The sequence below is a fragment of the Hyposmocoma kahamanoa genome, unplaced genomic scaffold, assembly GCF_003589595.1.
Source record: "Hyposmocoma kahamanoa isolate Upper Pololo Valley unplaced genomic scaffold, ASM358959v1 168, whole genome shotgun sequence".
NCBI lineage: Eukaryota > Metazoa > Arthropoda > Insecta > Lepidoptera > Cosmopterigidae > Hyposmocoma > Hyposmocoma kahamanoa.
In genome coordinates, this window is record NW_020653608.1 from 967,609 (window position 1) to 988,643 (window position 21,035).

At 36.0% G+C, this 21,035-nt stretch overlaps 1 protein-coding gene across 1 annotated transcript in view; it reads right to left on the reverse strand.

Annotated features, from left to right (window-relative positions):
* Positions 1 to 21,035, reverse strand: part of LOC113225585 (tubulin-specific chaperone cofactor E-like protein) — a 49,725-nt gene that overhangs the window by 6,972 nt on the left and 21,718 nt on the right. Inside the window, exons 3-5 of the mRNA XM_026457918.1 lie at positions 20,238 to 20,740; positions 19,712 to 19,811; positions 112 to 296 (exon numbers count right to left, since the gene is read on the reverse strand). Coding sequence (XP_026313703.1) covers positions 112 to 296; positions 19,712 to 19,811; positions 20,238 to 20,740 — 788 coding nt within the window. The remainder of the gene's footprint in view (positions 1 to 111; positions 297 to 19,711; positions 19,812 to 20,237; positions 20,741 to 21,035) is intronic.

Below are 21,035 nucleotides of genomic sequence, written 5' to 3' on the forward strand. Positions count from 1 at the left end.
TTACACAGACACATTATGTAACAAAGATTATTCAAGCATATAGCACAAGTATATACTTACATTAGAACAACACAATATCTAATAAAAGATATAAAAGACGCAAAGTCTTACCTGTCAGGCCTGTCTGCCTCGGGTTTCTCCATGTAGTAGCGTATAAAGGCGCGTTCGGCGGCGTCGCGCTCTTCGACGGGCACGGCGCCGCCACCGTTGAGTGTGCGCACGCGCGGCAGCCGCGCCACCAGGAGCAGTCGCCGCTCGTGCTCTGTGGACTCGAACCGCTCCCAAAGAGGCCAGCCCTGGAATTGGGAAAAGGGAGCTTTAGACTAAAAATTGTAGATTTATGTATTTAAAAATGTAGAAAATTGTAGAGAAAAAGTTATTATCAGGAACCCTCAGGTACAGAGAGAAGTAGGTATAAATAATAGATTTAGATTTCATAGAATTCTAAATCTATTATTTATACCTAATAATAGATTTCATAGAATTGTCACAGGTGGCGCTACGGTAAAAAAAGCCGCTAAAACAAAAAACAAAGATCTGCAACAAACACATAGAGAAATTTATACTGACTCGATCTGTAGCTCACTTGGTAGAGCGGTTGCCCTAGAATGGCAAAACAGACACGGGTTCAAGTTCTGTCAGATTGAAGGAACTTTGTGTTCGATCTTTGTATTAATAATTATAACAATTTGGTGGAGTAATTTTACAAAAAATAACCAATATTGTAGTAGACTTGATTCATTATATTGAATATACAGCTTTTTTTTATTAAAAAAACGACCTCAAAGTTCGTGGAATCACATCTATTTGCCAAATTTATTGAAATCGGTTAACAGAAATTGCGTGAACCCGGATTTATCTCCAAGTATCTATACGTGTACGTGGCCCTTTAGAGGTGGAATATTTTCTAGAAATTTAAATGGGACCAATACTAAGGTATGCTATGCCCCTATGCAACAAAAAAAGAATCATCAAAATCGGTGCACAAATTTGTCGCGTAACATACACACAAAAAATATACAGGCGAATTGAAAACCTTTCCTTTTTTAAGTCCGTTAAAAATAAATTAATATCATGGTAGTAAAACATCTCATATTTATTATAATCAATATTACAAGTGTAAAAATATTAACATTCTTACACGAGAGTCACAGTAAACGAAGATTTAATTAAGTATAGATTGTTTTATGAAAAATAGTGATAAACATAACATTAACACAAGGAATAAAAATAAACTGGCTGTACTTGACAGTCGTTTAAAACTTTTTTTATAATACCACGTGACGGAACGATCAAGTCGTGAGCCAGTCGTCTGTCTATTTTTTTTTAGTTGCAGTGCCGCCGAGAGCTTTAAATAACAAAGATCTGCCACTGCCACAGCGTCCGCCACCTTGACACACAAGTTGACAAGTCCCTGTAATTTCACCAGCACCCTTACCCTTCAAAACGGGAACGTAGTAATGCTCACATTACTGCTTGGCGGCAGAAATAGGCAAGGTGGCAGTATTTCCCAACTCTTTCACAAGGAGCTCTATTGCGATTAAAACTATAGTGATATAACTTCTGTGTACTTGGATGAAAAATCTATGGTAGTAACCCGAATATCCCTTGCAGGTTGTCTCGATTTATGATATTCGAAATAAATTGTTGCAAATCGCACACTTCGTGGAAGAATGGTATAAGTGAAGATACGTCAAAGACGTTTATTGCTCCTTTGGATACGGATAAATAAAAAATACATAAAATAATTCTTGCAACTCTATCGACAATGTTAGTCGATAATTGGAGAGGAGATATTTTTCTGTATCTAATGGAGCAATAAACATTTGTGATGTAACTTCTGCGAAATGATAAATCTGTACAAATGCCTTTTTAAAAAGAGGTTGTTTACCTCTAGACTTTCTTACTCATTCTTTTCAGGTGAACCCTGCCTTACGAATGAGTAGTAGAGTTTAACCATTGTGACGATTTCTGTTGTAATTTGCTTACATATGAGACATACATTATTTGAGTTTATTTTGAAGGGCGAGTTGAAAGACATGAAGAATGAAAAAAACATGAAGATCGAAATAAAAATGAGATAATGTTATTATTTACAGATTTAATGAGTAAGTAGCTCTAATCATTTCCTTATGTAACTTTCTAGCAACCGCAAAAAGAAGCCAATGCAGTATGTTAAAACTTTCGAAAACAACAGCCTAACATCACGATTATTGTAACAATGGTCACGACAAGACGCCAAAGATTAAGTAAGTAAATACAAGAAGTGTATATTGAACGTTTTTGTGCGTCCAAGGCCCGGACGCCAAGTTTCCTTTTAGGGCGTCCTCGGATTAGTAGCGACGATGATTGGTCTTTTCATTATTATGTTATAATTTTTTGCTTCTAATTGTTGAAATAAACTGCGAAGTCATATTTTTGCGAATGTCAAAGACAATGAAGCTTTAATTGGCAAAGTTGGCGCACACGAATTAAGTATTCTTACCTATGCTATCGTTATAAAATAGGTTTTTTTTTATACCTTTAAGTTTTTTACGTCTACATATTATCAACCTATAGCAGTCATTGGCCGAACCCAAACCTTTCTAAAAAAAGAGTGCTTGATATAACAGCTACTATAGAGCAACCCCTATAACGATCTTGATCGCAGCGCCGGCTGCGCGTGAGTTCAGCCTCGGTCGACTCGTTCGGTCTAAAAGGAGAAGCCGGAAACCTGTACTCAATCTGATCGTATCCTACATTACAAGTCATTACCGCGGGCTTTTGTTCTAGCCACGGATTTACATTGATTTTAATAATAAGTATTACGCATAGGCATTGTTTATTCCGATACTCGTTTGCTCGGTCTGATCATCATTTTAAATTAATTAATACTGTATTTATATTGTTAAAGGTGATCATATTACAAGCATATTGAAAATCTGAAACTAAAAAAATAACGCAAGATTTTTTTGTCGGGTTAAACATTTCCGTTGTAAACGATTATGTTGTAGCGGATATGCAAAATGTACTGAAAGTTTTTAGAAAATCTTGAAGTATCGACTTATAAAGTAATTTTAAGCGTGAGTCGCTTGAAAAAATCAAGGAGGTCGAATCCGTAGAACACAATTAGCTGAGTTATGATTGAGGAAGACATTGCTAACCACATTTAAAACTATAGTACGTGTCTGTTCGCAGTTCAAGGATCGAGGGAGTCGAAAGAAGAAAATATATATGGGTAAAGACACAATGATTTTATATACATAAAAAAGGGGTAAAGATATCCGTAGACACTTGACACATTCCACCATATAACTTCACAAGTTTGTTTTTTTGTGTAGGGTCCTCTATGAATGAACAAAATTGATGTATTCGGTTCCACCCAGTACCACAGCACGGTACCAGACCGGTAGATGCATGTATTGATTGCATACAGACAATATTGTTAGACGGACGTAATTTACATTTCATATGCACGTTAGATGTCAATTCTAGCACTTAATTGTGTTCATTTGCGCTTTTACTGTGATTTGATTTTAATGGCTTCCTGTTTATTTACGATTGAATAGCCCAGAGTTTTACTATTTAAATGCTAGTTTCTTTTTCCACATACAGACAGCAAATGTATTATAAAATACAGGTATACCTACTCGGGATACAACACTTCTTTAATTTTCTTGCGCTTATGGCAGTTACCCGTGATCACAAGTTAGGAAAATAAATTTCTCATCAGACGCATATTCGACGACCGAAGGTCCAAGCCGACATGAAACTCTGGCCGTTTATAAGTTAGATGCGACTGTGATAAACCGAAGACACAAGTGAAATTCAAAAGGAATATAAAAATGTTCGCGTCTTGAACAGGTCGGTAGTATGAGTAGGCCAAAATAAAGGAGACTGCAGAAGCGTACTTGGCTCTACAGTTCGTGACGCGGTCATCACAGTCCCCGACGCGCAACGACTTTGGATAACATTAGTCGTACCCATTGTCACGGCCATGGACCGCTATAACGACCAACAAATCTACGCAAATAACTTAGGGTAAAAATCAGACTCTCAACGCTATGCTACCAAAGGATTCTTGGTTACTTTGGTCATATTGCTCGCCGGTAACCCGACAACCTCGACAGGTTAAGTTGTGGCGATGAGGGCTTTTCTTCTAAATACACTGCCGTAGTAGTTGAACTGAAAATTAACATACAGTGGCGCCACGCTATTTCGCCATTATCCTTGGCGTGGACCCTATTAGCGAATTATATGAGTTGATTCCAATTATTCCCATGGTATTATAACACTGATTCGATAATGTTATAGGTCAGTCGATATATTTAACCCAGATTCCCGATTTCACTGATCGTGTCCCATCATTGGTTCAGAGAATAAACACAATAAGAGATTCGCTCTGGACCTTTTGGAGGGAAAAGTTTCGTTTTTATTTTGATTTTCAATTATTTTGTGAAATCTAGTTTAAAGTGGAATAGGATAGTGCTATTGTGCCTTAATCGAAGATTAAAACGCGAAATTATACGAATCTCGAACTAGAATACCCGTTTTAAGGAATCCCGAGTCAATCCAAGCACGCCGCCTCAAATTGCCTATACTCATTGTGGTGGCCATATTTACAGAAACATAACTAAACTTCATGTTTAGGCTGATGGCTTTGCCAAAGCCTTAATAAATAAAAAAAATAAACACAATAATTCTGAGGTCTCTGGTTATTAGGTTTCAAGATCCACGACGATTCGTAACTACAAAGGTTGAACTAGTTCGAGTTTCTACATTTGTACATTTGCGAGTACGTACGTCTTAACACCACCAAAAAAGCGACGCAATACGATGTAATTCAAATATTAACAGTTTCACATGTTTGCATAATGATGTTAGCTAATAAAATACTTATACATATAATGAGATTACCGTGGCTACATGCCGTGTGTTTGTCATGACTGTAAATGTAGATAAAAGGCTGGACTTGCGTAATTTGATACTAGACCACTATACATCTGGTGGGGTACGTGGCGTCATATTATTTTAGTCAATAACTACGTGCAATTTACTTGAGTTTCTTCCGCTGTTTAGCTCATTGCCAGACGTACAGTTGTATAAATACAAAGGAGTGACTTATTGAAAAGGCACTGACCTTCAGTATTCGTTTGTACTCAACACTTGACTCATATTACTGAGTCTTGAAAACGTAATCGCACTAATAGGTATCGAATAAAATATTTGGTATCATCGTCGACATGGTATAAAGCGGTTTTAATACCCGAGCCATCGTCGCCAACAGCACACACTTGTAAACTTAATCTAACATTACATACTAAGATACCATAGGCTTGATTTGATACAATTATCACACGAAATTAGACTTACGAGCCTTTACTATTAATACTTTTCGTAAAAAAAAAAAATAATTTCAATTCAGTACGTTTACTAATTACTAACGTCAAAAGTGACCAATTACATTTTATTTTAATAAACAGATGATATTAACCATTGACTTACAATTATATGGACGTCGGGTCCGCGTTAAAAAGTGTCCGAACTTATAGGGCGTTAAAATCGTATACAGAGCGTCATTCACGATTTAGTCTTCGTTTGTTCGACTGACAGCGAAGCAAGCAAAATTAGACAGTACTGCGATGACATTACAATTTAAATCTAACGTTTTAGCTTTTTCATATTCCTTTACATGTCACTACGTTTAAATAGGTTGACTTGGGACATTTTTTTCGTGGTTTTTGTATTAGACCCGTCGTCCATTTATTTGTAAGTCAATGATATTAACTATTTGCTTTTGAGAGTTTCGTTACTTATGAAAATTTATTTAACGGTAGGTAGGTATCTTCTAATAGTATCTAGTAAAATTTTTCGTCCTTGGGGACAGGCTTAAGGCGACTAAGCTATAGCAATGATAGCTTTTGGCGCACAATTTTGTTCTATAAAACATAACAGTAGCATAGACAACTAGACTCCATATAGATGTAGCAGTGCGGCTTTTTTTTATCGTGCGCCTGGTGGTAAGCGACACGCCTGTCCATAACAGTTGCAGTGCCACTTGGAGTTTTTAAACGCAAAGATCTGAGGGGCACTGCCACTGCGCCCGTCTCTCTGAAACATATGTTGACGAGCCCCATGTGCCTGTAATTTCATCAGTGCATAATGAATGATCGCTCGGTGTTTAAAAAATGACATCAAATAGCAGACTTGTATTTTTGTGTTTACCGGTGATTTGGACTATAGTAGACTCAAAATTGTTCAGCATTTCATTTATATTTCAACAATTCGCGATGATAGTATAAAAATATCAATATGTAAGTTCTGCATTTAACAAAGACTATTTCAATATAGCACAAAAATACTGTGATGAACAAGTATTTTTCCAAATAATTTTGTTTACAACCTATAGGTAAAACTAAAATAATAATGTGACAACCCTACGTTCCGAGCGAAGTGTAGGCATTGATGCACCTAAATGGCGGGAGTTACCCTACTTGTCTTATTATACTATGACATAACTATGGCTAGAAGGGAACGCTCACTTGACACTTCCACTAGTTTCTTAATTCCCTGGGACACATAGATGTTGACAAAGGTGCACATTGATTGTCGGTTAAAGCACGCGACACAATCATTGCCTCTTCTGTACTGTGAAGGCCTTTGTAACAATAGTAAGAAAAGACAGCAGATAGTAGAATTAATCGCGATTATTAGGAGCTCTACACACTGAACTAGCGATGGGCGAGTCGAGTTATTTAACTCTAGTTACTCCCACGTCGTGACGTGGCTACTTTTTATGAACTCGAGCTAGCTCGTTTCATCATTCATGTCGTCACGTTTTATTATCGTTGTATGACTGTCGTGTCTAGCCTGTTCCCATATCACGACTATCTATCGTGGACGATTTTTTATCGTTACAACGACAAACTGTCGTCACAGTGGGAACGGCTAGAACGACAGTCGTCAGACGATAAAAAAACGTCACGATAAAAACGTGACGACAGATTGTCGCAGCTCCTATTGTTGTCACGATCTAGTGGGAACATCTAGTCACGACAGTCGTTCAAGTCTTTCTCTCTCTCTCTCTCTAGCACCCTATCAATGGACACACAAAAGAGGACATCGCACTTGTGTAGGAGTAGTACATACCTATCAAGGTATAATATTATTTGTTTACTTGAAGCAGGCACATCCAGTCGACGGTCTCGACATAAATACGAGTTTGTTCAGTTATACGTATTATCTATGCAAGTTTCTTGTAGATAAGTGTTTTTGCGTATATACTTACGTATATAGCCAAGCAGTCTCTAGAAATTTCTAAATCGTTGTTTAGAAAACAACACAGCTCAAGAAATTTTAAGTAAAAAATTTTAAAAGATAATGAAAATTGAAAATGACACTATTCTTTTCGGATCTAAATCTTTTCAGGAGAGACGTTTAAAGATTCAACGAACGAAATTAGTCTTTTATGCTTTAAATAAGAGAGATAAAATTTTACAGATACATAATTTGTTTCATGTAGTTCGTAATATTTTTATCACTTTCATGTGATAAAAACACTTAACGTATGATCATTATGTCACTACCCTCTTTCATGATAATATTTGTGCGATGGCGCCTGAACTATACAATAAGCTGCCTAGTCATATACTTGAGACTAATGACAATGCCAATTTTAAAAAGAATAAAGATTTAAGAAAGAAAAAAGAGTATTTCATATATTGATTAGTAAAGCATATTTTATAAAGTCAGCGATTATTTAAATGACGTAACAGATGAGACAATAACAGAGAACATAGTTAACTACCACAAAATAATGACATTAATGTAATTAAGAATTTCAATTAAAATTAAGATTTGACATTTTGTAATTAAAACTTAGTATAAGTATACTGTTAAATTAATTTAATTATGTAAATTGTATGCCGTAAAATTGGCAATATGTACTCACACAACAATGTTATAAAAGACCTTATAGACGTGCGTACACAATAAATGATTAGATTTTATTTGTGGCCCATGTATAACCCATTTCTGCTCGCAAACGTGGGCAGAAACGGCGAGTACGAAAATTGGGATAATTCCAAGCTTATTAGAAATTTCAATGAAAAAAATATTTTTTACACAAAAAAAAGCAGTTGTTGCATAATACCTACCTTGCAATCCTATGAATTCTCACTACTAAGGCTGCAATTACATTTCAATTTTTATGAAAATAATAATTTTAATAATATAATAATAATAATTTGTTTATTTTCTCCCACAATAAATTTAAAGTAATGGAACAGAGCGTACATATTAAACATTGTGAGTGACAGGAGCCTAAACTAGGTAAGACCTGTATCTTAGGCCTCCTGGTCTCCACCTCTTGGTTGAACAATTCTGTACCTAAAATTTCTAATATACATGGTAAGGGATTAGTTTAACTTTATAGAATATAGAAGAAAATATAATCTAATAGAGTGTGGTTGCGTGTGTGTATGTGTTTGCGTTTATGTATGTGTGTGTGTGAGGAGTGCATGTGAGTGTGTGTGTTGTATATATTTAGTGTGGGTGTGTATGTGGTGTGTAAGTGTGCATGTGTGTGAGTAAATGCGTGGGATGAATGGATGTGCGTACTTGAGGCCTTTATCGCTTGTTACGACATGGTTAAAAGTTTTTCAGTTTCGTCGTAAGTTTTAGTAACTAACCAAGTAACAACTGTATCTTTACATTTATATTTTACCATACTGTATATATTAAGACTTTTGTTTAAAAGGTTGTACAGTCTAGGTCCCTGATGGCAAAAGAATCTATGTGCAAAGGATGTCTTAAATAGTTTTGGGTCGCTTCAAGATCAAATCAAAAATCGATTCAAGTGCATTCGATTTAACGATTTTCAGTATCGATTAATTTAAATGCTATTTTCAAACGAATCGATTCAACACAAAGGCAAATCGAATCGTCTAGATCAGAAAGCAATAAACATTTTGTAATAATATCATTGTTCAATAAAATCCATTAAAATCTTGTTGATATAGTGAAGAAGCTGCATTTAATTTAACTAAGACATCGCACAGTGCAAAGAAAATACACAAATCAAGAAGTACCTATATTCCAAGTAGTAAAACTCTACGGTCTTCCTCAAGTAGTTAGTGAGTACCTAAAACACCGTTAGACAACAAAAGGCGATATAACACAAGTCGTTCCTAATTTGTAGATATCTACAGCATTCTATAGGCACACTGTCAGCTGACCTAAAACCGAGAAGTAAGGCGTAAAGGTACCGCCATTCATGGGTCACGAACTTCGTGTTGACAGAGTAGATAGAACTTCCAAAGGCGCCGCTTACGTTGGTAAAGGGAGATACCGCACTCGGCACCTTCGGAAAAACACAAGACTTAACGACAAAAAATTGTGATGCCAAACCATTTTAAAAATGCGATCTATATGGAACTACAGGAATATATTATACAATTTCTCTTACATATACTAATTGTTAATTTAATCTCATAGTTTCTCGCGTGATTCTTTTTTCTCTTTTAGGTTAATTTGTATATCAAACGGTGGCAATATTATTATTTAAATATTCTAGAATATTAAGTATCATGAAATATTAACTCGAAAACTTAAATACTAAATTACCGCCGAAATTAGGTAGAGAAAATTAACCTGAAAATTACCCTACGAAGTGACGGGACGAACAAGACGTGTTAAGTTGCAGTGCCACTCAGAGCTTTAAATCGCAAAGATCGGAGGGACACTGCATTTTCCACAGCAACCTTACCCTTCGAAACCGGAACGTAGTAATGCTCACATTACTACTTGGCGGCAGAAACGTAGGTGGTGATAATTTCCTCAACGTCCTCTTTGACAAAGAGCTTTTCTGCGACTTAAATCTCTAGGTTCCTGATCTCGTTTTCAAATTTCCTTTTTATTATAAATACCTATAAGCTTTTTCCATTTTGAAGACTAAAGTCAAAACCTTTGTAAGTGGCTGACGCGCTAACTGCGAAAAGCCAAGAAAAAAAAAACATATTAGTCCATAGAGGTTCGTTGAAAGAGAATTAAAATCTAAGATCTGGCAAAATGACTTAGACGTCTTAGCCTGTCTCGAAGGATGAAAAATTTTACTACTATTCCATGCAGGGAGTAATGCTTATGGACACTGTATAAATATCGAATAGGTCCTCAAATGTTCAGTAACTGTGAATTTTACAAGGGTAAGTTAAATCACAGCTTGTAAGCAGGTCAAGCTGCAAACCTCTATTCATAAATCTAAGAATATTGTCCCTTCCTTCTTTATATATATATGAAACGTGTAATTTTGTCAAAACCCATAAACAATTATTTATTGCCAATACCGCTCCTTTTTTGACCCGTTATCCCAATCGTTTGACCCAACATATACACACTACGACATTGTTCCAAAGGAATTGCTATAACATGTGCATAAAATTATATAATGTATTACCTGACGATATGAAAATGTTACCTACACCTAGATTTAAGAAATTGCTGTTTGACTTGCTTGTGACAAATTGTTTTTATAGTAGGTACGCATGAGTTCTTGACATATAAATTTTGAAGATTGTGACCCTCTATGTAAGTTTTAATTGTAATTTAATTGTATTGACATGCGTTCCTATTTTATTATATTTTGTTTTTGTTATTTGTATTCATCATTTCAACTGATTAATTATTTTATTTTTTTTCTAATGTAATTTGATATGTAAAGTCAATAATATTTGCATGCCAATTGCTGGCGCAACACGCTGAACTTTTGTATTTGTACATATAATGTAATAATTGTAATCTACTTACCGTGTATGCTTGCAAATAAATATATCTATCTATCTATCTATCTATCAAAAAAATCAGAAATGGAGAAGAAATAAGGGCCATCTATGCCTGGCAACTCATCAGGCAAATGGGCCTTATATTATTTTTAAATACTAACTCTCGCTTGCACTGAAATCACAAATTAGAAAGCTGAAATAGTACAGCACCAACAACTGACCTTACTACCCGTGTGTACGTCTCCGTATATTACAAAAATATTCTGTATTTATTGTAATAAAGATAATATTTCTAACTATGGGGTCTGTTCCATTCGGCGATGTGGAAAAACAGCAAAATGTTTTTAATTCTAATTACAAAACACATTTCATCGGTAATTAAATATTAAATAAGTAATTTTTAAATTTTCGTTCATTATAGCAAAGCTCAAGTTAAAGTGGCCGTTATGTAGTGAAAAATTGTTTCGAATTCAGGCTGGCCAATCGGAGTGCAGTTGTCATCGTAATGATTTGTGGCAGAATAGTTTTCAAACAAATTAAATGACATTTCGTCTCTACTTCTGGTTATATACTCGATGGACGAAACAAGCGATGCTTTTGTCGCTCTTACTGATTAAACTTCTAGCTTATTTTTAAGCCGAGTCCGAGTGGATAAGTGTGGTGATTCCTTCAAGTTTAGGTTCGTTGTGCTCCGTGAAAATACCAAGGCTAACGATTTGCTAGAGAATAGAGGCGAGTTTTCTATGTTTACAATTAATATGGAAAATTGTTGCGGTGTTGATTATTCCGTGTACTCAATTAAGGTACTATGATACGGTCTTGTATGCATGTGAAAGTTTTTGGGTGAATTTATAGGACGTATTACTTTCTTCTGCCTAAAAGGACAGTCCTATGAATTCGTTTCATACAAACGAAGTTTGATTGTATGTATGTAACAGGGTATCCCCGTACCACCAGTTTGGGATCTAATATTTTTTCTGATGGAAAATCCTTAGCAGACATAAGACTGCAATACTAAGTAATATGATTTATTTCTAATTATTAAACTATAATAAATGTAATTTAATAAAAAATCATATTAAAATAAAAAAATAAATTGTGAAAACGTATGTAGCGTAAATTGGAATGTTTTTTCGACAACAAGAGGAAATTAATTAGTAACTTTTGTAACTATAAAAAATAGAGTGGTTTGCATTAATATTAGATATAAACTTGTTGATGACTTTGCCATCTCAGGAAGTCACGATCATGTGACCTATAAAGGACCCGAAACGTGGCTTTGTGGAAAAAAAACAAAGCGATTTAGATCCGAAAAAAATAATTCCTACGCGTAACAATCGCCAAAATTAAATAACTTGATAACTCTAACAACACTCTAAATAGGGATCTTACTCGTTCTTCTCAGGGGAATCTGCCTTACGAATGAGCGATAGAGTTTAATCAATACGATTTGAAAAGTAATTTGCTGAACCATGAAATTTGAATTAGATATATTTAGAGGAACGCTAAAAAAGGTTGAATTATGATAACAATGTTGATATGTAATACCATTGGCCGCATAAACTAGAATGTTTAATTTGAAAAAAGAATGACTTCAATTGTCTTTTGATTTCGATTAACGGGTATATGTGGCCAGTGTTACTTATGAACGTTGTTATCGTAATTCATCGAGTATATATAACCAGAAATAGAGACGAGATAAGGGCCATCACTATATCACTTTTAAATATCAACTCTCGTTTGCGCTGAAATCACAACTTAGAAAGCTGAAATAGTACAGCGTCAACAACTGACCTGCGTGTACGTCTCAAGTCTCTCGTCTAATAAAGATAATATCACGTTGTTCCATTCGGTGGTGTGGGAAAAACAGCAAAACATCTAATTACAAAACAAACGGAATCACACTTCATCGGTAATTAAACATAAAATATGTAATTTTTCAATTTTCGTCCATTACAGTAAAACGCAAGTTAAACTGGTCGATTTAAAGAGAAACAATTGACGACACCCGTTAATTGTTTCGAATTCGGGCTGGCCAATCGGAGCGCAGTTGTCACCGTAATGATTTGGCAGAATAATTTTCAAACAAATTAAATGACATTTCGTCTCTATTTCTGGTTATATACTCCATGTCATAATTCTACCATCATAAACACACACACCAGAATGTTTAATTTGAAAAAAGAATGACTTTAATCGTTTATTGATTGGCCAGTGGTTTATATATGTGATATATATATATGAACGTTGTTATCATAATTCAACCTTTTTTTCCTCTAAATATGTCCTTGAGTATGAATATTTTTTGTTTTGTATAACGTACTTGTTTGTTATTTAATTGGTAGATAATAATGTCATAATCAGACTTCTTTACGATCTGGATTATTTCCAAAAAACAGCAATTAATGGTCCAATCTCCTTCGTGTGTCCAAACACTCTTTTATCATTCGTCGCTGAAATATCGTCAGTCTAAATATTCAGAGTGGAACAGCGAATATGCACTTCGGAAACTAGGTCACCGCGAAGTATATACCATCACTTCGCGCGATTTCTTGTCTATGGTTGCAGGATAATAAACTATTCAATGATAGAAATATATAAAAACGAATAAAAGAAACGATTCTGATGCATAGAGAATTCGAGAAGTTAGTATTTGCATTTTCAAATTTAAATTACGCGGTATTTTTGCCAAGAACATGTCGGCCGTGTTTTGTAGAAAGAGTCATTTCGAAAAAAAATCAGCGGAGCGTGTTTTAGTTTTTCACGACTGTTTTAAAATATTTACGTCGTATTTTAAATTCAATTTTAATACTCAACTTAATTAAAACCAAAACTTAATTTTAAAACAGAATTTAAATATTTTTGAACAGTCGTTAAAAACATTTTCCCTCGAAAAGTATTTCAAAAAGGCGCTTTCGCCCTTTTTACAAAACACCCACGTTATCTGGCCACTACAAAAAAGATATTTCGCACCTTTGATGTAATAAGGTCACATCCGCAAAATGACAACTTTTCAGGAGAGAGGTTTAAATAATCTACTAACGACATTAGTCGATGACTTTTTTATACTTAAATAGTAGAGTTATAACATTTCACATTGCATAATTTGTTTCATGTGATACTCGTAAAAGCACTTCTGACGTGTCATCATATATGGCTTTATTATATATACATTTATGGTTTATAATATTTATTTTAAAATATCATTGATTCCAGTCACCTCGTAAAAAACTTAATTTAAATTCGCAGTCGACACATAATACATCTTATAATATAAAAACGATGTTTGTCCTCATTATCATAAAAAACACTATATTTTTAAAATAAAGATTAGATCAAAGCATTGTGCTTTTGGAAGACGTTAAACTGACACCAAAGGATGTTCAAAATGGAGTGATCAATAATGATCACATAGGTCGTCAAGATGACGCGCAGAAGGCGTGGGTGGAACTGGTTCTTAATTCAAATCGTTCAAACAGCTTAAACCGTTAAACGGTTGGTCATCGTTAATGTGATTCATATAGAACGGAGTCGTCGTTCGAGACAGGTAATTTTCCAATTTGCTGAAGCGAGAACTGTTGGTAAACAGTCAACAGTATTGGCAAGGTCGGATTGCGAACATAATTAGGTATAAGTAAACTATAAGCGACTTTGAAAGATAAAGAATGGAATTTCCAGTTTAGTCGTCCGAAAGACATGTTAGTGTTAAGTAGTTAGATATTTTGGGCAAAGTTTGGGATCTTAACAATAAAAGTACAATAATCAACAAATCATCAAATAAATCACATCGCTTTAAGTGATTTCTGAAAAACAACTGGCAGAAATCGCTTAGGGCGATAAGACCGCCCCTTGTACCACCGCAAATTATTTATTTCATTGTAAGTATTTAATAAATTCTTTATATCGTCCATAAATTTGCAACAGTAGTTTAAACAGGATAATTTGTAGAGACTGGTGCCTAAACTAGGACACCTTATATTTTAGATCACCAGGCCTCGACATACAGAAGATCTGTGAAGGGTGCACGAAACAATCGACGAGTACCTTATGCCGACTGGCAAATCCACGACTTGATGTCAAACATATCCCGTGCACAGTTCAGTATGGCGGCCACTTGTGGCGTGAATCGTGATCAGCGTTTCTTAGTTCTGTGCCGCGATAATATAGCGTATGTCATCGATATGATAAGAAGAAGAAGACAAGAAATTGTCGCGTTGAAATTCGCAATCAATACAAAGAAGTGTCTGCGATTGCATATTAAAACGGTCATAATATCGCACCTTTGGAGTGACAGTGACACTTACATTTGTCCAATTTACAGAAAATGAGACAAAAGTTTTGTCTTTACGGCTACTGAGCACGTTTGAAGAGCTCTTAAATGTATCTGTTTCAGTATAAATTGCGCCCTCTATGGAAGTCCTTTGTTGTTCCGTGTAAACTGCATTTTTAAAACGGTTTGGGATTACAATCTTTTGCAGTGAAGCCTATGTTTCGCCGGAGGTGTGATGTAGGTATAGTCCCTTTAGAATTAATGGACGTGTTTCCAATTCCGACGAAATAAAGTGATGTACACAGTTTAATTCAGTGTTATACTTTCTATTGTGTGTGATGCAAGTAATTTTCGTCAAAATTGTATATAAACTACGCCCGTAAGTGTTGTAAGTGACGACATAAATGCCCGCAATTTTAAACATTTTATACATTCAATTCGTAATATGAAATGATGGAATTAAAAATTGAGAAATCATTCAAAAATAACCGTCCGTAACCGTCGTTTCAAAATTTCTAGACTGTGAATTACGTTCCTGGCTTAAGCAATGCCTTTGTGTTCAACGTCGTTACCGAGACCTACTGGAATTGGACCACATGTTATATTCAGAACTTGGAGGATGCTTGTCGTGTGTGAATTATCAATTGACGATTGAACTTTTTACGGAGATCGAGTAGGTTTCAAATGTTTTCAAGGTCAGTGGTACCAATGCAAACGCTGGGTGCAATGTTTTATTGAATAGAACTTACTCACAATGTAAGTTAACAGCGAACGCCAAAACCAATGTTTGTTTGCTAGTCATAAATATGTAGATGGTATGTGAAAAGTCATTTAAAAAATTTAGAACATCTGACAGTTATAGGACCAATTAAATGAAATTGATTTTTAAATATTTTCTTTACTTTCAGTTTTATTGTTGCCAAAACAGCGCATTTGACACTTTTTTAAGTTTAAGTAGCTGTAGAGCTCCTTGTGAAAGAGTTCGTCCAGGGAAGTAGTGCCACCTTACCTGTTTCTGCTGCCAAGCAATATCAGCATTACTGTGTTCCGGTTTTGAAGGGTAACGGTGCTGGTGAAATTACAGGCACATGTGACTTGTTTCAGGGCAGGGTGACGCGCGCAGTGGCAGTCACCCTAAGATCTTTGCGATTTAAAGCGCTGAGTGGCACTGCAACTGTTCTGGATAGGGGTGTCGCTTACCACCAGGCGCACGACTTGTTCGTCCCGTCATTTGTATTGTAAGGGGTCGTAGCCGTGGATTAGCGTAGCAAGAAGCACATTTCAATGAGAAACGAGGAAAATAAACATAAATAAAACATTTACTACGTGTATTCAGATCGAAGCTTAGAACAACTAAGATATTCTTTTTTTATAATATAATTATAAATACAAACCTACATTATTGTCTACAGTATTGCAAAAACAAAAAAAAAATATATTAAAAAAACTTTACATGCCAATATCTCGAAAGTTAGTTATAACAAGGAGGGTAGAATTAATTGAGCAAACGCGTAATTGGCTGCCATTCATCATGAATGGACGCAATGTATGGAAAAAAGGCATTTACGCAGTTCTATTCAGTTTCACGTTCTATGTGGTGATGTAATTTCTACATCGTCAAAAAGCAACGCCCATTAGCGTTGTAAGAGTTGATATAACTCATAAAAATAAAAAAGTGTCATCAACAAATAATGTGCGAGACAATCACAATACGTAGTTATTAGCTCGTCTTAAAGTAGATAATTCCCTGTACCAAACTAACAATGCATATCCGGACACATGTCTTTAATAGCTCTCATATTTAACGAGAATAGTCCAAACCTGTAGTGCAGTATGTAGCGGAGATATGGTATACATCATACTATATCTTGATGGAAATTTCGTATGGTCTAGATTACAATTTGGCAGAATTAGGTGTCTGTAACATTTTTTCGAAAACTGTAGATAGTATTTAAGGACCCAGTGAACAAGAAATTACTTTTTTTATGTAAAGAAGGAGGCAAATGAGCAGACGAGCCACTTGATGGGAGGTTGGACGTCGCCCATGGACATTTGCACCATAAGTTGAGCTGTTTATGCATTGTCAGCTTTTGAGAGCCCTGTAGACACGCTTTTTGAAGAACCCCATGTCATAGCGCAAAGGAAAACTTCAGGAGGAAGATCATACCACATCTTGCAGGTTCGAGGAAGGAATGAATGTGATGCTCGTGTGGTCTCACATTGTCAAGCATCTATGGTGTGGAGATGGGCTCTACTCCTTTGGCGGGATGTGCGATGGTGGAAACGAGACGGTGGCACCAGTTCGAAAAGTTCCTCTGAGTACTTTCCATTATAAAGTCGGTAGAACACACACAGAGAGCCAACGTCTCTCCGTAGACTAAAGGACTCCATATCCATATACTTTTTATATTAAAAAATAATTGTCATTCAATAAAGACTTATAAAAAGAAACAGTAACTGCAATGTCACTTTATTTCCTTAAACGATCGGAACCAATGTAAAACAAGTTCGTATTCTAAATTGGCATACCGGGAATCCAAACTGGGACCTAACCAGGGGGCCGCCAAAGTAAAAAAAAGAACACCGTTTTCTATATTTGCGAACGTCCTTTCTCGTTGCTGTGAATCACCTTGAAGAACGTTCCCGATATTTGCTTTTATATTGTTTTTTCGCTTGATTCTTTGAGAGAGAGGTTTAAAGAAACAGTACATTTATCAAAATCTAATTTACGTTAATAATAATAACAGTATTTTTTTAATGGAAAATAGCGATAAACATAACGTTACTACGAGGATTACAAATAAACCGGCTGTTCTTGAGAATAATTGTCTTCACGAAGTAATACATTTAAGGGGCAACGTATACGCTTTTATAAGATTCCGAGGTTTAAAACTAAAGTGAAATAAAATTTTTATAGCAAATGTTACAACGTTTCTGCGTACTTGAATGACAAAAATCCATGGCAATGACTTAGCTCTCGCATGTCTCGATCGATTTGAAATAAATATTGTAAATGATAAACAAGTGCAAATGTTCATATACAAAGAGCAACCCCTAGAGTTTCTTACATATTCTTCTCAGGGGAATCTTTCCTTACGACTGAGTAGTAGAGTTTAATCAATGCGACGGCTTCAAGTGCTATTTTGAGCGTCTATGAAATATAGATTTACTTTGAGTTTGAACGCTGCGATAAGGCTCTTTAACATTCATATATCTTTTTTTAGGATTCGGAAAAAACACACCTCTGCATCAATACTCTGTTAAAATTGACACTTGGATCAATATTCTGTTAAAATTGACACACGTTGAAAGAAAGGTCACAGGCAAGGTCGTCAAGTAATCATGAACACGTGAACGAGAGGTGAATTACGTTTTTGGTATGAATCATGCTATCGATTGACCGCAACGCTTAGGTTCTTCTTTTATTTCTTTGTCTGCTTTTGAAACAACGAAAGTGATCGATTTAACCACCAACATAGTTGATGATATTGGAACTGAGTCTATGGTTAAACTAATGGATCATTCGTGTTCAAGTCTGTTTCGTTTCATAGTCTACGCCATTTCAATAAACAAAGACAATTCTAGTACGTAGTATTTAAGTGCGCATTTCATAACGTTACAAAGCAGTGACATCATAAAGCCCTCGTAGAAATGCGCGTGCGCAACGACAGACACACTTTCACATTCTTCGCGGCGTGACGGTCAATCCGCTCTTACTGTCGAATAGGATAAATGACCTTAGATGGCTCCTGACATGAATGACTACCATTCGCTCTCGTTGGCATTAAATATTGAAGCTAGTTACGTTAATGGAAATTTCATAAATCGAGCTAATGGATAATAGGTGTTCGTTCACTTCAACGCTACGTTGCCTTGAATAGGTATTACATATAAAAAATTGTATCCAGATAGCTAAAGCACGTTTCGAACTTGATAAGATAGTGAATGTGATAGAGCTCAAGGATATAATTTTCGATTAGACGGAATTGCTTTGATAATTCGTAAACAGTGCATGTAGTTTTAAGTTCTAGGTACAAGGTTTACGATACTATAAAAGTTTAAAATAGGATCCTAACCCACAACCGGAGTGACGAAACACTGCGTGCCTGGATCGCTCGGGTAGTTCTGATTCATTGGCATTGCGCAAACGCCTGGCGTTAAGTATGCCGCCACTAAATCGGGAAGACCTTCACCCGCATTGTAAGATCCCGAGGGACGTTACACACGAAAATTACGACGTACCAACAACGTAACCAAGATGTGTGTGCCTCGGGAGCATTCAACTCGGAAGGGTAATACATCTAATAGTGATGTAATAGGTAATACGGTTGTTGGGTTTGTAAATTGGCGCACACAATTGACTTGGCACAGGTTGATAATGGATTTAGAAACGCGTGTCGCCGCTTGTAGCTAGTCACTAAGATCGTGTTACTATGCAGTCATTTAAAGTATTGTTTACATATTCATTCATAGACGTGAAATTTCTAACAGTTACGCAACGTAAACAGTTGTATATACGAGTATATTTATAGGTACACTAAACTAGAATGCTGCTGATGCAATACGACTGTCAAACAGGTGATATGATAATAATGGTTTTGCTTTGGTTCCGAGCGATATAACTACAAATAGTACTGGTTTGAAGAGTAGAAATCTTATTGGAAAGGTACAGGATGAAACATACCTGCACTCTGAGACTTCTGAGGGCAGGAAATTGCGCTATCCGATCCACCTCGTCCCACGTGGCGAGACCGGTGTTGTTTAGGTTCAGGAACCGTAGATGACTGCAAACGTTAAACATTACTTAAGTATGACCACTTAATTCAACACTAAATAAGTAGCTACTGTTAATACGTTATGCAATCACAATACAATGGCGCGAATTCGTAGGTTCAGTGGGTCAATGGCAGTAGACACATAAACTTGATTGAGAATTGAACATTACGCTGATAAGCGGATCGAAGGTTAAACGGTTTTTGGTTTGTAGTTAGTTTACTATCAGATATACATTATGAGGTAGGTCACAGATATAAACATATAAACGGAAACAGTCATATCCCCACACTAGGGTAACCCTGTATCGCGGGTGCCATGGACACTCACATAGACAACCACAAATTCATCCAAACTCACGCGAGAAATAAACGTAGGCCAAATACAAATATTTCTCAGCCACGGAGGCAGGCAAACGTATAGATAGTATAACTTACGGAAAGGCATCATGGCTCTTCTTATTTCCATTGTTATCTTCACATTTCTCGCATGGATCGGGGTCCAATGTTGTTATAGAACAATCGTTCACCATCAGTGTTTCTAAGTTAGGGAATGCGTAACCAAATTTGCATATCTCCCGCCAACTGCTCACTGGGTTTCCGGAGAAATGTAACTTCTTAAGTTGCTCGTGGACTGGTCCGACGTCTTCGACTTTTAGACGCGCGCACGCTTCACACAGGTCTTTTTCATCCACTTCCTGCCCTGTCAGGTTTACGTAGGAATACTCATTAAGGCTCATATGCAGCTCTTCAAGAGCTGGTATAGCTTTAAGTAGCGCAAAAACGCTTGGCCACCCAACGTAAGTAGAATTCAAAACCAAATTGGTTAGGCTGTCCCAACGAGGATTAAGGGCCTGGGCTGCTTGAATTTGCGCCGACAATCGATTGAAGCTCAAGTTAAGAAACCTTACACGCGGCGTTTGCTCCAGTATTGCAAATACCTATGAAAAACAAGCCTATGTTAAAGTACGTTGGTGTAACATCGCGGAAACAACCGCGGAGTCTACCAATAAATTGGCACCGGTGTCATAACCATGGGAATACTGTTTAGTTGCGAAAAGTAATCTGTTTTACTATAGGCTAGACTTGATAGCTCTTGGGATCCGTCTCACGTTATTGATTGTATTAAATTACCTATATATATATATATATATATATATATATAGCGTTGTTTAAAATTACATACCTAGGCATTGACTTACAAATAAATGGACGACGGGTCTAATACAAAAACCA